Source organism: Monomorium pharaonis, chromosome 4 (genome assembly GCF_013373865.1).
Source record: "Monomorium pharaonis isolate MP-MQ-018 chromosome 4, ASM1337386v2, whole genome shotgun sequence".
NCBI classification, from domain to species: domain Eukaryota; kingdom Metazoa; phylum Arthropoda; class Insecta; order Hymenoptera; family Formicidae; genus Monomorium; species Monomorium pharaonis.
In genome coordinates this window covers 29,498,287-29,512,514 of record NC_050470.1, presented here as the reverse complement: position 1 = coordinate 29,512,514, position 14,228 = coordinate 29,498,287, and the positions used below count along the sequence as shown (strand labels likewise).

Here is a 14,228-nt window from a genome sequence, read left to right as displayed (position 1 = left end):
CTGAGATATTCTAATTAGAACGTTATCTTCGGCATCGCCGACGGGACGTCACTTTTTCCTCTGCGTGGGATTAACGAAAGCGTTATTTTTGTTCGTACGTGAAGGATGGCGACTTCATCACGGCGATGCAATTTGCTCGACTATGAATCGCAAAGCGCCCATCTTCTTGAAAGGAGCTTAAGAAATAGGCGAGGAGGAGACGGGAGAGAGAGTTGTCGCGACCAAGTGCTGATGGTTAATGGGCAACGACGACTCGACATAATTTCCTTTGAGGCGACACGCGTGGGCCACTTTGCCACGAGAGAAGCCTAAGGAAAGGCGCGCAACCCAATTTCGGCCTTGGAGAGGACGAAAACGAAAAAAAAAAGATCTACTCCGAGACCCGCCATCAGCTCGAGTAGACGTCACTCGCACTCGCGTCAGCCGAGAAAAGCTCCTTCAAGGAGGCATTCGAGAACCTCGAAATGGCAACGAAAGCGCGGCTGTCTCGCGCGCAGATGGAAATGGCAAATCGCATAAAAAATTCACCACCCCGGGCCGAGGGTTAAGGCCGAACAAGACGCGCGAATATTGTACGAGAGAGAGAGAGAGAGTTAACTTTGGAGTAAGGCGCCATTGGAGTCGACGTTTCTTATTCGTACCGCGTATTCGTTTCAGTTTGCGTACCCAGCGATATATTTATTAGGCATGAATGTAAAAGGAACTGCCAGAGAGCGAGCAATATCAATGATCTACGTGAAATGTATCCGATGTAAAAATTTAGCGGGATTTTTCTTACATTGTGAGCCTGCCGTTTTGTGGTTGCTTTTTATGTACTTTATTATCATTGGAAAACTTAAAAAAAAATTTTCAATCTCTTTTTCTTTCTCTCCACAAATTTCCGTTTTCACCTAAATAATAATGTTTAAAAATAAGAGCAAAAATGTTTTCTTTTTTTCTTAAATTTATCAATTACTTCTTTCTTTAAACAGAAGAGGAGAATGTTCTTAATCTTTGAATGCATAACTTGATAAATTTTAGAAAAATTCAAATAAGAGGAAAACGAATTTAACAATTTTAAACCGACTACTCTGAAAATAATCTTCAAAATTTTTTAAGAATTATATTTATATAGAAAAAGAAAATAGGATCTTGGAAACCTCATTTATACACCCAAGGGTTAATGTACCAGTTATATAAAAAAAAAGGATTTACTTCGTGACCGAAACATCTTACTGCGCGCTTTTAAATCCCGTGAACTTCATCTTCCGTAGATTATCTCTTCGCGGAAGAAGTAACCGCGGATAAGTAAGTAGTATGGATGCGTAATGATGCGCTTGATTTAAGCTCTACTCTGTTTAAATACCATTTGAATTGCCGTGCGCGTCGTCGTCGTTCAGGAATCCTCTTCTATTAATGTGTCGCGCCGCTCCGTGCCGCGTCTCTCCTCTCCGTTTTCACAGACCATTGCGGATGAAGTGCACGCGGGCGGCGCATTCGAGATACGCCGCGTAGGTCTGGTATTTCAGGCCATGTAATTTCCCGAGTATAGAACGCGCGGCGCGATCCGCGTTCGCGTGAAATTGGAAAAGGGCTTCGTCCCGCCGGAGTCGGGAACTCCATTTGGCGAAGCGTAGCGGCGACCAGACGATGGAACCCGGGAACCGTCTGGTAGACCTTGAACGGCCCTTTAACTGGCTGCATTGCAGTCAAGGTTATCATCCTCGCCTCTCCGTGACGTGGAACGGTGTTCCCTCCCAAAGGGAGCGGCGAATGAATAGAAACGCGGATTCGCTACTTCGGCAAGGTCGCCCGGCAGCGAGAAGTGCAATGCTGGTGCATCGCGCGCGAGTACACATTTCCTCTAATCCTATCGCAACTAAAATACCGGATGTAAGGATATGAGATAGATGTCGATAAGATGTGATAAGATATGGTTATAAAATTAAATAATGAATAATTAATTTTGTTTAAGATAACACAAGATATGATAGCGATCTTGACAGTGTCGACAAGATAAAGCTTCGAGTGTGTTTATCGCCAACTAACCGGTACGCGATTGTCGCACAACTTGTTATGAGAGTACAGTAAGCGCTGGGGAATAAATTCGCGTGTTTAACGATAAATCGTCGCGATGGGATACGGCAAGACCACAATAAGTGGTCCGATAAATTATTAATGAATACGACCGGCAAACGAGAATCGATGACTACGGGTTGCATCAACTGTCCGTTGATGCGAAGATGCGGCGGTACTAGCCATGCGAAATTGCACCCGATTTCCGTGACTAAATAATAGTCCGAGGAATATACGGACCCTCCGATCGTGACCATCGGCCGCGGAGGTAGCATTCCTTATCATTACGTCCCATAAACATTATCCACGGTTCCATCGAGAATGATTCCGCGACGCGGCTCAGAGAAGCGAAGAAGAGGTGGCACGTCCCGACCCAGAAGGAAAGCCCGCCTCGAGAGGGAGAAAGACAGGCGCGAGAAGGAGAGATAGAGATCGAGTGTTGGTGGAGGCGAGAGGCGGCGGGAGTAAACGATCGAAGGAGAGAAGAGAGAGATAGAGAGGGAAATTGCGCCAGAGTAAAGCGAGATAGGAAAGAGAGAGAGAGAGAGAGAGAGAAAGAAAGAAAGAGAGAGAGGGGGGAATGGATTCCTAAACGAAACGCTATGAAAAATCAAAGATAAAGTTTAAATTTCACTTTAAACTTGCTTTTTGTTGGTTTGTTTTGACACTCTGGCTGCACGTGCATCATATGCACGCATCTACTAAATAAACGCATTTATGTTGCCCTGCAGTGCGTTTCAGAAGTTTAGTTTGTTGGGAAATTTAATATTATAATTGCGCTTCGAAACTCGAAATATGAGTATATGTTGTCAGAAACCGGGCACTACTTTCCATCAATGCGCATAAACTCTGAGCGATGTATGATAAAAGCTGTCTGAGAAAACTAGCTCTTACCACTTAATTCCTGACAAATATGTTCGTATAAAAAATGAGTTTCTTTGGTTTTAAATCCAAGTTGTTCGCGTAATTTTCCAGTTACATGTTTCTTCGTGGCGCGCACATATATCGCGCAACACAAGCGAATACGTTTCTCTGCGATAATTTCGAGAGGCGATGTCCGAGAGGGATGCGTATCCCGAGCGGCCATTTATTTATCTTCCCCCGATGCACTGTACTAATTAGCCGTGATTGCGATAAAGTATCGATACATCAAAAGCATAACTGCTACGCACGCATAGATTACAGGAATCCCTTTTAACCCGGGATGTTATCAGCGCGGGTGGATTTTCGTACCGTTGCCGCACGTTAACGTTATTGCCCCCACGTTAACTAGCATCCTCGCGAATAAATCTGATTTGCTGCTCGTAATGCTACCTAGCTATGCGAGCGCGTACAGGGAAGGACGAAAAGGAAGGGTTTGTTCGCGCGCCGGGTACCTCTACCTGGACCTCTACCCCGGGAGAGGGCTAAATTACGAGCTTGTCGGCCGCTGTTAGCTCACCGGCCAGCTTGGCTACCACCCCGAGCCGGTATTAAACCGAACGGTACGTATGTATGACCACGATCTGGCGGCGTGCTTCCGAGTGGACCGATCGAATGGCGATTCTGCGGTAGACAACGCCCGAGGCTCCTCACCGGGTCCGCCGGCTGGCCGGCCACACGGAGATTGTACACAGGGGTTGCGTGTCGCTGTACGCGGGGGCTGGTTCAACACGGGGATGGGTAATGGCGACTCCTATCAGCCCTATACACTCTGCCCTGCTTTCTGGCCCCCTCCCGGCGATGTCTCTTCGTTCCCTTTCCGTCCCCCTCTCCCCTCGCCTCCCCGTTGCCGTTGAATTTGAATCTCTCATTATCCTCGGGAGGCATCATTTACAGTTAGAACATCGTTCTACGTAATTCGCGATATATTCTTTATTTTGCTCTACAATCTTCTCATGGAGCTAATGTAATATTTATATTTTCTTCTGTCGTGATTTCAAATGGAATCGTTTAAATTTATCACGTGATACGTTTATAATTAAGGAAGACTGTCACCAAATGCAAACTCTAGAGATTGAAGAAACGAGATTCACGTTTACATAGTGCGTTAAATTGCATATTATTTAAAATTTTACATTATTTATTTAGAATTAGTATTACAAAGGCGCAAAAAAATATATTTTGTTTAAAACACATTAATTAATGTGAAAATGCAATTAAATCCTAACAAGTCAAAGGACTTTAAGATAAATAAAATATACGACTGTATTATTCTTCCTTCTTTTCCTATTCTATTGTCTGTGGATTTCTCATATCTTTAATTATATTTCCTATTACGTTTATTCCGTCTTTTTTGGCAAATATTCTTCTCTTTTCCTCCCTCCCTGTCGTTCCTTATCTCTCCTTACGTTGTCGATGGTACCCGATCTCCGGCCACATGGCGTTAAGGGAAGAAGGGAAAGAGTGAAGGAAGGAAGGAACAACGAGATATCCCGGTAATTTACGTCAATAGTGGCTGAGCTGAACGACCACCAACCACTTTGCATATTGGATACTCGCAGTTTAGCGCCGTCTTCGATGAATATCCTGCAGCCGACCGCTGCAGTTGGCCGCCGGAAATAGCCTCCGTTCCGGAATTTCATTATCCCCGAATCGCCCTTGTCGTTGATGCCTGATATCTCCGTCCGGCTCTCCGGGATGGAATTCAAAAATTCTGCCAATTCCTGAACATTTCCATCTATCCTACTTGATAATTTCATCGGCTTCCGGAAGAATTGTCGCTCGTTGATCCTCCCGATTCTGCCGTCCGTCGTTTCAAACTCGTTATCGATGATGCCACAATTTTGCATATATTATATATAGCGATGCAATTTTTTTATGAGTCGATATTATCGCTGCTCCTCCTATTTCTTGTTACATCTCAACTTATTGTATCATACAATCATGGGCATTCTATCTTAAAAAAAAGATAATGCTAGCGATCTAATTGGAATAACCATCGAAGGAAAACAAATCCCGACGACAAACATTTATTCAGAAATAAGGCTAGCAAAGTGTAAGATTGCAAAAGAAATTGTGGCGCAATTAAAAAAGAAATTCAAGAGTTGCGGTAATAACGGAATTTTCATGAGTGTGTTAAAATGTAGCGTCAATCGATTCTGAAATTCTGGGATCCAATCTCAATTAACCCGAGATAATAACCGATAACCGATAACGGAACGAAGCCGCGATAAAGGTTTTAGCCACGGCCCGATAACGAATTTTTCTGTACACCGTTATTGCTAGCGACGGACAGTTCGTCCGTGATAGTGACTAAGTGACGAGCGAATTGCGGAGAACAATGCGGGCTACGTTACGCTTATTGGTGCTCCTGACGATTTTGCATTTCATTTATGGTAAGTAAAGAAAAGGAATGCTGCGGTTACGCGCGAAATTCCGATCTCGAAATACCAATTTCGTGAACAAAAAAAGGTGTGACACGTGCTCGCGAGTTTTTGATTATTTTTGATTTTTTTTTTATTTACCGGTGAGATTCATTTCAAGCGTTGGCAACAGCCAAGCAATTTTCCACGGTACATTAGTATGCATTATTGAATCAAAATATGTGCGGCATGCGCTCGCGCAACAACAGCTGGGGCTGGTAGAACATTAATCGCGCTCGGATAAAATTGCGAAGGTTAATTAGTTTTTCATTAAGCTCGTCGATAATTATCGTGCGGACTGTGCACGCTTCGGAAAGTATAATAATTTTTACACCCGTGACGAATAACGCGAATACCTAACTTATAGGTCGCAATCACTTGGGATTGACATTTATAAATTTCGCTTCTTCTCGCTAAATTTATTTTTATCGAGCGATAACAAGTATGCGCCGTCGACGAAAATGACGATTTATTATAATTTATGCATTAAGGCTCGCCGACCGTTCTCCCCGGGTCTCTTGGCAAGGGAACGACAACTTTCGATATAACTGGTCGCATAGTTAACGGTACAAAGGCTGTTTTGAGACAATTCCCTTATCAGGTAATATTTGCCGTACAATTTTTTAATTTGACGCAGTTCTCTGAAAGAAATGCTATTTTTAGGTGTCTTTAAAGCGCAGCTGGAATAATAAACACTTTTGCGGCGGAAGTATAATTAGTTCTTCTCTAGTCCTAACTGCAGGTCACTGCGTGTATATGTAAGCCAATGATTTCAAATAGATATCTCTAGATTCTAGATTATTATTGACGGATTCTAAATGAAATGGTAGATTTGGTTGTTTTAAAGTTCAGCATCTATATTGTTTGACGATAAAACAATATCACGCTAATCTGATCTATATTTCAATCTATTGTTATATTATCTCTTCTGGAAAAATTGTTCTTTATCCAATATAAAACATTTGTCAATTCATTTACACGTCACATTAATAGATTAGTGAATTAATGGAAAAGCAATTGGAAAAAAGTCTACCACAGTCTATAATTAAATTATTGCTAAATAGAAATAAACAGAGCTATTAATTACATAGCTCCGGAAAGTTAACAGAACCATGGATGGTTATTGTGGTCGGAGGGATAGTACATCTGGTTGACGAAGTTCCGTCACGACAGGAGAGGAAGGTGCTAGATATCAGGATTCATCCAGAATTCGATATTTCGACATTGCACAATGATGTTGCCGTTATACAAGTATGCTGGTTTTACAAATTAACTACCGTTTGCCGGATTTTTTCACAGTAACCGTGATTTATATCTAAATTTCCCATAGCTATCGGAACCCTTTACGTTCACTCCGGAGCTCAATAATGTGCCCTTGTCAGCAAACGCTCCTGTGCCCAAGACTGTCTGTCAGGTAGCCGGTTGGGGCTATCACTCGGCTGTGAGTATCTAGCGAAATACTTTGACCGTAGGATAATTTACCTCAAGGAAGCCTCTATATAGAACATATTTATATATGTATTTTAGAATTACCCGATAGTGTTTCCTGACTTAATGTACGTAGATCTACCCATTCGAAGTACAAAGGAATGTCGCAAACTGCTCATAAACGAGACAGACCTACCACCGGGAATGTATTGCGCCGGTTACATAGAAGGTGGAAGGGATGCTTGCCAAGTAATGTATTCTCTTACTCATTTGCATACGTTTTCGTACATGTATTCGTAAGCAAATGTGATTTATAAATGGTCGATATTTCTTTTTTCGTTTTTTTCAGGGTGATTCCGGCGGCGGCATGATCTGCGATGGTATTTTGACCGGTGTCGTTTCGGGTGGCAAGGGGTGTGCTCAGCCACGATTGCCTGGGGTGTATGCAGATATTTCTCACTACTTAAATTGGATATTAAGCGACTCAGATGTAATAATAGTAGTGCAAAAAGTTGGGAATTCCGGCGTAGTTAACACCTCGGAGAGTATGATGATGCTAATCTCCTTCCTCTTTTGTGCTCTTATCAATTACACCTAGACCTTGAAGCCAAGACTGTTTGTAGATATGTATGTTTAAAGATATACTACAGTCGGCCAAATACGATTTGATAAGTGAAATAAATAAAATTAGCAGAATAACTTTTGTGATTGTCGTTCGAGACTTAAATGAATATTACAATTTAAGTATCACATATTTTAAATTGTAAGTTATTCTTAATTAATTATTTTGCGAGATTGTTGATAAAGTTTGTTACATTTACTATCATTTTAAACAATTAATTTTAAATAATTATTACACAGAAAAATTTAAGATTTTTTAATCTCATAAAATTAGGACTTTATCTCGAATCCATCGTTTACTTAATTTACATCTTAACTTGAATTTATTTTCTAACTAATTTACTTAATTTACTTAATTAATTTTCACTTTTTGTATTATTTTGGCTGTCTTAATGCTAAAGTACGTTTAAAAATTAGCTGTGATACTTGAAACGCAGTATGGTTTAGTAATTAAAATAACTTCTGACAAACCATTTGTGTATATGTGTTCACAAAACTGTCGATATCTTTGTGATAAAGCAAGATTATTTATCTCATTCAGTGTCAATTGATCTTATCAGAAAAGATATCTCAAGAAGCATTTTTATTGTTTCTTTAAATCAATTGCTACAATGTAGCTAAAATATAAAATGCAGCATGCATTGTTACTGATAACATTATTAATTTTTTAATTAATAATCTTAACTCTTCTATAAATACACATATTCTATAAATATACATATAATTAAGAAATATATATATATATATATATATATATATGTACATATATAAGTAAATTTTATCGCTCTAATTGAGATTAAAAACAAATAAAATAATACCAACATATTTAATTATACAGATTTTTTAATATTAATTGTTTTTATTAAACTTTAATCAATGTTCCCAATTATTTGTGTGTATAAAAGAATCATTATTATATTGCAATATTTGTTTTCTTAAATTATCAATTGCCCAGCAGCAAAATACTAAATGTAGCATGCTTAATTTATTACTGACAACATTATTAATTGCTTAATGATCTCTGGTGTAATTAGTAAATTTAATACTGGGCTTTTCTCTATATTCAATACATTTTTATATACAGTACATAGGTGTATATATGTAAAATGTATAAGTAGTAGAGTCTTTCAGTTATGAATGTTTCTCATTGCTCATTTAATGCTCACGTAAATATAAGAATCGTAAAAAACCGTGAAGAATATCTGTTCATTAATTTTTTTACATAGCATATGTATATTCTATCAGGTATGAAAGGATTAATACAGGAGACGATTTTTCATTCGTCTTTCGCGCGAACAGATACAAAGGAAAAAAAGAGAAGAGAACTAAGAGAAGAAAGAGATAAACATGCGATATATCTACTTTGATCTCAAACGAAAAGCAGCACCGACGCAAAGAGCGGGTGTATACCACTTAATACACAGCGGATGATAGCTCGGAGAAATGTATTAGCGGATTGCTCGCTGCCAAGATGAGAAAACGTCCACGGTGTATATTCGCGCAACTCCTTTGCCGCGTTTGCTGGTTTCGCTGCAACGGTATTAAATTCTGAGCGAGAGAGCCCGGTACCCTCAAAGAAATGTGAGAACTCACGACGGCTTTTTCAGATTGGATATAAATTTTGCGCATTTATATTTGCTGCGTGCGGAGCAAGCTGTGGGGAGATTATGGAAATTGAATTGCCCTCGTCTAGCTGAGAAAAAACGTCGATGTAATTATTCGATAAAAATTGAATCGTCCTGCTTTAGAAAGATTTAATAATCAAAAATTAAAATCTGTCCTTCTAGAATTCCTTAAAAAATCGCGCTGAAACTTATCCGCTGAATCTTTTCTGCTGTTTGTAGAAGCTATTATTAATAGAGCATAGAGAAAATAATAAAATATTTTTATCTGCAAAATTATTTACAATATTTTAAGGAAACAGACGTTTGTTAAAGACATTATTATTAAATTGATTTTTAATTTAATATTATAATACTATTGATTTTATAGCTATGTTTTAAAGATTAAAAATTCTATTTGACGCACAATCAGTGAATTTTAAAATATATATAAAATTACACAAGTAGATATCAGCACAAAGATTCAACTACACAGAACAGCTAAAATTTTATGGTAAAAATTAGTACGGTAAATATTAAGCGCGGACCAAGGGAGGAATTATGAAAATGTTTATCATGTTTTCCATCATATTATCATAGTATTTATACTACTTATGGTTTAATTTTCTAAAATTTCTTCTTATGATTCGTTGCTACTATCGTACATAATAATTTTGAATTATAAAATTATTTTTAAAATGTATGACCGAGTAAAGCTCATTTTATATTAGTTGTCTTTTCACATGTCTATATTCTCTTATATAAAATATTTAATTAAATAATAGTGTCTGATTTTATCAAACTGTTGTTTAATATTTTAGATGACCAATAGAAGTGACAGAAAATAAAGAACTAGTTCAAGTTAAAATTATATCTCGTGCAAATTTATTAATGCAAATGCATTATCTGGATTATTCTCGTAGAAATGAAACGATGATTTGGAACGACGTATACCGTATTGACCGTGTTCTTAGACAAAAGTTCGACTTCTCCCGACTCGCGCGATTGTAATCTTCCGGGACAGGCTTCCGTTTCCGAAGGTTAATCCGCGCGGAAACCCGAGACGCGCTTCTCGCAGGGATTTCAGGGCCGCGTAGGCCCTCGCGATCGATGCTCATGAAGTAATCGTGGGCGTACAGAGGAGAAAGAGAGAAAAAAGAGAGATGGAAGAAAAGAAATATACGAGAAGAAGAAAGCAAAGTATAAAATCAGGAGACGGATGAGTCGCAAAAGCGGGAAGGGGGAGATAGAAGCCTTGGGTGAAAACTGCCGCGCGTTTTACCTGATAAACGTAACTTCTGATACTTGCGCCCCTCTGGCTTCGGTTCTTTTTTTTAAGCTTAAGGAGGGCGTTTTTCACGGTCTCTCCGATGCCCCTGCGGCTTTCAGTCCCTCGACGGCGAATGGGAAGGAGGGCTCGAGCATGTTTGCGCGTCGACAGAGTCCATTCGCGTACCTCGGTAATTCCAGGATCGAATAAGAATTCATTAGAGGATATATACAGGGGCCCGAACTTGCTACCTCGCATAGGCCGAACATTTTTCGACTCTTTTTCTCTCTCTCTTCTCTCTTTTACCGTCGAAGGTTTTAAATAAATTAAAAGTTTGCGTTTTCCGTGGGGGCAAGTAACTTCGCCGCGCGCCCAAACGCGACGGCGAGTTAAATTCGAAAGGTGGGGGCTTCCGCGCGACGATAAAGTTCCCTCTAATTACTCTCGTAGAATCGAAGACGGGATGGGGGGAGGGTAAATTCGGCAGAACGTTGGTGTACCATTCAAAGGGACGACGGAGTCCCGTTTTTCTCATGCGAATTGAAAGAAAAAGGCGAACGCATTCGTTGCTTCGACATCGAACTTGGCACTTGACGAGGAAGAAAGACGAAGGCGAGGGCACATCTTCTCCCGACGGAGGCGTTTATTAATGATACGTTCGACGGATCCGTGGGTATTCCGTGGGCGAATTCATTATACTAATTGCACATCAGCGCTCTATTCGGTCGCGCGTGGGCACTTTCGTTCGAAGTGCAATGGCAAAGTTCGTTCGGCGAGAAGGATGCGTTTGTCTTCTTCATGTAAGATCAATTTTTTCTTAGAATTTATTTCCAAATCCCGTATTATTACATGATTCATCAGAATTATCTAGTGGAGTATACTGTTCGTTCAAATGTTTCTATAAAATGTACCGTTATGTAAAGAGGATCGGTATATCTAGATTCTAAAGAAAACAATTTTTAAGTTTTACCTCTACTTTTCGTACATATAAAAATATTATGTTTATCTAATATATATTATCATAGTTATATCGTAAAATCCTAACAACTTGAAAAGTACACGAAAAATTTAAGTTGATTCAAAGTTCTAGACCAGAATATCCTTTTAAGGCTTTGACAATCATTCTTTTTTTACTTTAAGAAACAAATATATACATTTGATGTTAAACACAAATAGATTAATCAGCCTCGTCAATTGTTAAACGGCCTAGGGTGCGGAAGACCGCTTTTGTGATCAAGAATGATGTTACGACACATTCGGCGCCGACCTCGACAAACGAATCTCGTTTAATGACTCCGTTACGCATTAATGGCTGCTTGAAAACTGCTCGAAGATACACGAGGAAGTCGTTTTCCGAGGATGTGACTAGAAATTCCAATACTATCTTCTACAACGAAATAGGCAGCCGTTCAGCTCGTCTTCCAAGAGATAAGAACACCGTTTAACTAGCGCGTCCTAATTTTTATAATTATCTCTACATTGGAATTTCTCCCTCGTAAGCTTTTAAATAATTTAACGAACGTTCAGTTCCAATTAAATTACATATTAATGACATATCAATTACGTACAAAACTCCGCCTGGAACGTAGCAAGAAAACCACGATTTATCGTACACGTGAATTATTAAATTATTAAATATCCTGATTGACTAATTTTTTTACGTACATACATTCATACATCTCGCATTTAAGTGCCAGGAGACGAAAGAATAATGCGAACGTTCAATATCGCGATTGCTACATTAATTACGCTTGTACCTTTCTCATTTGCAGCCTGACTTTCACTTTTCGCGTACCTTCATTACTCAAACGAGATAAATCCTCGCTCGCAGCCACGTCACGCCGCTGATGTCGGTAACCGTCAACTTCACGTAAAAGGACGAAAGAAACGCGTTTAAACGCGTCTCGTCGCCCGCGGTAGCTCGTTTCTCCATATCCGATGGCGGATGCCGACGTTGACCGGCTAATTAATTAAATGTAAACGCGACGAACAGCGTTTTCCCTTTTACATCTGTCTCAGACGGTTCCGTCCTTCCCCTATGGAGATTTTCCTCTTCTGGCTCCGCTCCGCTCCCGCTCTACCTATTCGCGTTTCCCTTCCTTCTCTATAGAGCCCGTCCCTCGCTCTATCACTCCCTGCTCTATCGTCCGTCTCGGGAAAGCGCTCTCCGGGAAATTCCCGAGTCGCTTATTTGCGTTTACCTAAGCGTTCGCGTCTTCTTCGACGCGATGCAGACGGCTAATTGGCTGCCCTTCCTGCACGTTAAATGCGAGGTAACCGTTTCGCCCATCTCGCCAAACAAACGACGTCATTCGCGACGTCGCGCCTCGTCGCTCCAATTAGTAGACTCTTGTAACTCTCTGTTGCACTAAAAATTAACGTTTCATCGCGCGGTAGAGGCTCACCATGTCATCGAGATAACGAGGAACGGAGCTTGCGAAACGTATATACCCAGTTCTATTTACAGAAAGAATGAAGCTAATTTGGATCAGGCGATTCATTATCTCGTTTTATTTCTCAGATACTGAGAATTATCTTATCCTTTTTTTTTTTTTAATGCAATATAGAGATACGGATTTTAATTTACTGTATGAATGACACACACGTACACGCAACTCATTTCCAATTAATTCAATGCGGGTTTCACTTCCGAAAAGCGGTGTCTGTCTTCGAATTAGACGCAATTTCGCGGAAGTGCTCCGACCGTCGAATTCCCCCTCTTCGCTCCCGCACGGGGAGTAATGAAACGCCAACATTTCCGGCACCGGACAGTAATCCGCGTTTTAATAAGGGGATTAAATGATCGTGCTCGCGAGGAACGGATTGCCCAGGTCGCGTCTTCGTCGTCCACGTAGCGATATCCCGGCGCGGTTTAATAGTTCTGCCGCCGCCGCGGGGAAGTTTCTCGCGCTTTACCGTTAATTTCTTGGCGGCGTTTATTGCGGAAGTTAAGGCCCCCTTATACCGAAATTCGTATTACCGTATCGCGCGGCGTTCTAAGCCGCGTTCCTCCCGTTATCTTCCTTCGCCGTTACGTAGCACAGCGATCGGACGAACGGGGTCGTTAAGAAAATTTCTCGCTCGTAGCCGCGCGTGAACGGTCGAAACTATATGGAAAATGGATGAGCCTGAGCTATCGTTATTTCCCTTGAAAATGTTTCTCGCTCTTCAGCGCGTGATTTCCGCTTGATTGGGACAACAGCGCAGATAAGTTGAACAAATTAAAATTAAAACAATCGCTCCGCCGTCATAAAGTTAGACTTTTGTTATGTCGAGGACTCTGATCGACGTTATTCACATACAGTTGAAAAATTTGTGTTAAATTTAACACATATTGCATGTCCCAAACGGCCCACAAAATTTTTTTGTTAATTCAACATATTAGCATATGTTAGATGGCAACATAACTATCATGTTATATTTTAACATGAAAATAAATGATAAATTATATAATTTGACATAATTTTTGTGCAATAATTTAATGAGAAAATTATGTCAAAATAACATGTTGCTTTAACACGTCACGAGATCACGTCGAGAAATAACAGTCACTCTTATATTATAGAATAAGCTTAACATTTTTTCCGATAATGAAAATATATGAGAAACATTTAATAAAATTAAAAATACGTGCACATTGCATTACTTATTTTAGTTATTCTAATATAATTTAGCTTTATTTAAATTAACACAGCAGCAATATGTTAAAGTAACAAGCAAATGTGTTAAATTTTAACACAAAAATTTTAACAAGGACCGATTTCAACATAAATACAAAATGTTCTTTACAGTCCATATACTTTATTCGCATATTTTGTATAATTATCGCGTGTACGATAATAAACGAATGCGATTGAGAAGTCGTCGCGTGACTCGGAAAGGGTTCGCCCCGATTGTTCTCGAGTCCAC

General features: G+C 39.8%; 1 protein-coding gene and 1 long non-coding RNA gene across 4 annotated transcripts in view; one reads left to right on the top strand and one right to left on the bottom strand.

The window, feature by feature from the left end:
- LOC118645154 overlaps positions 1 to 14,228 on the bottom strand; it is a 71,729-nt gene that overhangs the window by 19,085 nt on the left and 38,416 nt on the right. The window lies entirely within an intron of this gene.
- LOC105834471 (trypsin) lies at positions 5,256 to 7,530 on the top strand. Its single transcript, XM_012676973.3, has 7 exons — positions 5,256 to 5,372; positions 5,891 to 6,000; positions 6,063 to 6,157; positions 6,491 to 6,650; positions 6,730 to 6,840; positions 6,927 to 7,076; positions 7,177 to 7,530. The coding sequence occupies exons 1-7, from the start codon at positions 5,318 to 5,320 to the stop codon at positions 7,423 to 7,425; spliced, it is 930 nt and encodes a 309-aa protein (XP_012532427.2). The 5' UTR covers positions 5,256 to 5,317; the 3' UTR covers positions 7,426 to 7,530.

What these genes read in the sequence shown, in the direction of transcription:
- LOC105834471 (XM_012676973.3), top strand. Translation starts at nt 5,318, where the DNA reads ATGCGGGCTACGTTACGCTTATTGGTGCTCCTGACGATTTTGCATTTC. An exon ending in GATTTTGCATTTCATTTATG is followed by an intron (nt 5,373 to 5,890) that starts GTAAGTAAAGAA and finishes TTATGCATTAAG; the next exon opens with GCTCGCCGACCGTTCTCCCC. An exon ending in GTGGAAGGGATGCTTGCCAA is followed by an intron (nt 7,077 to 7,176) that starts GTAATGTATTCT and finishes CGTTTTTTTCAG; the next exon opens with GGTGATTCCGGCGGCGGCAT.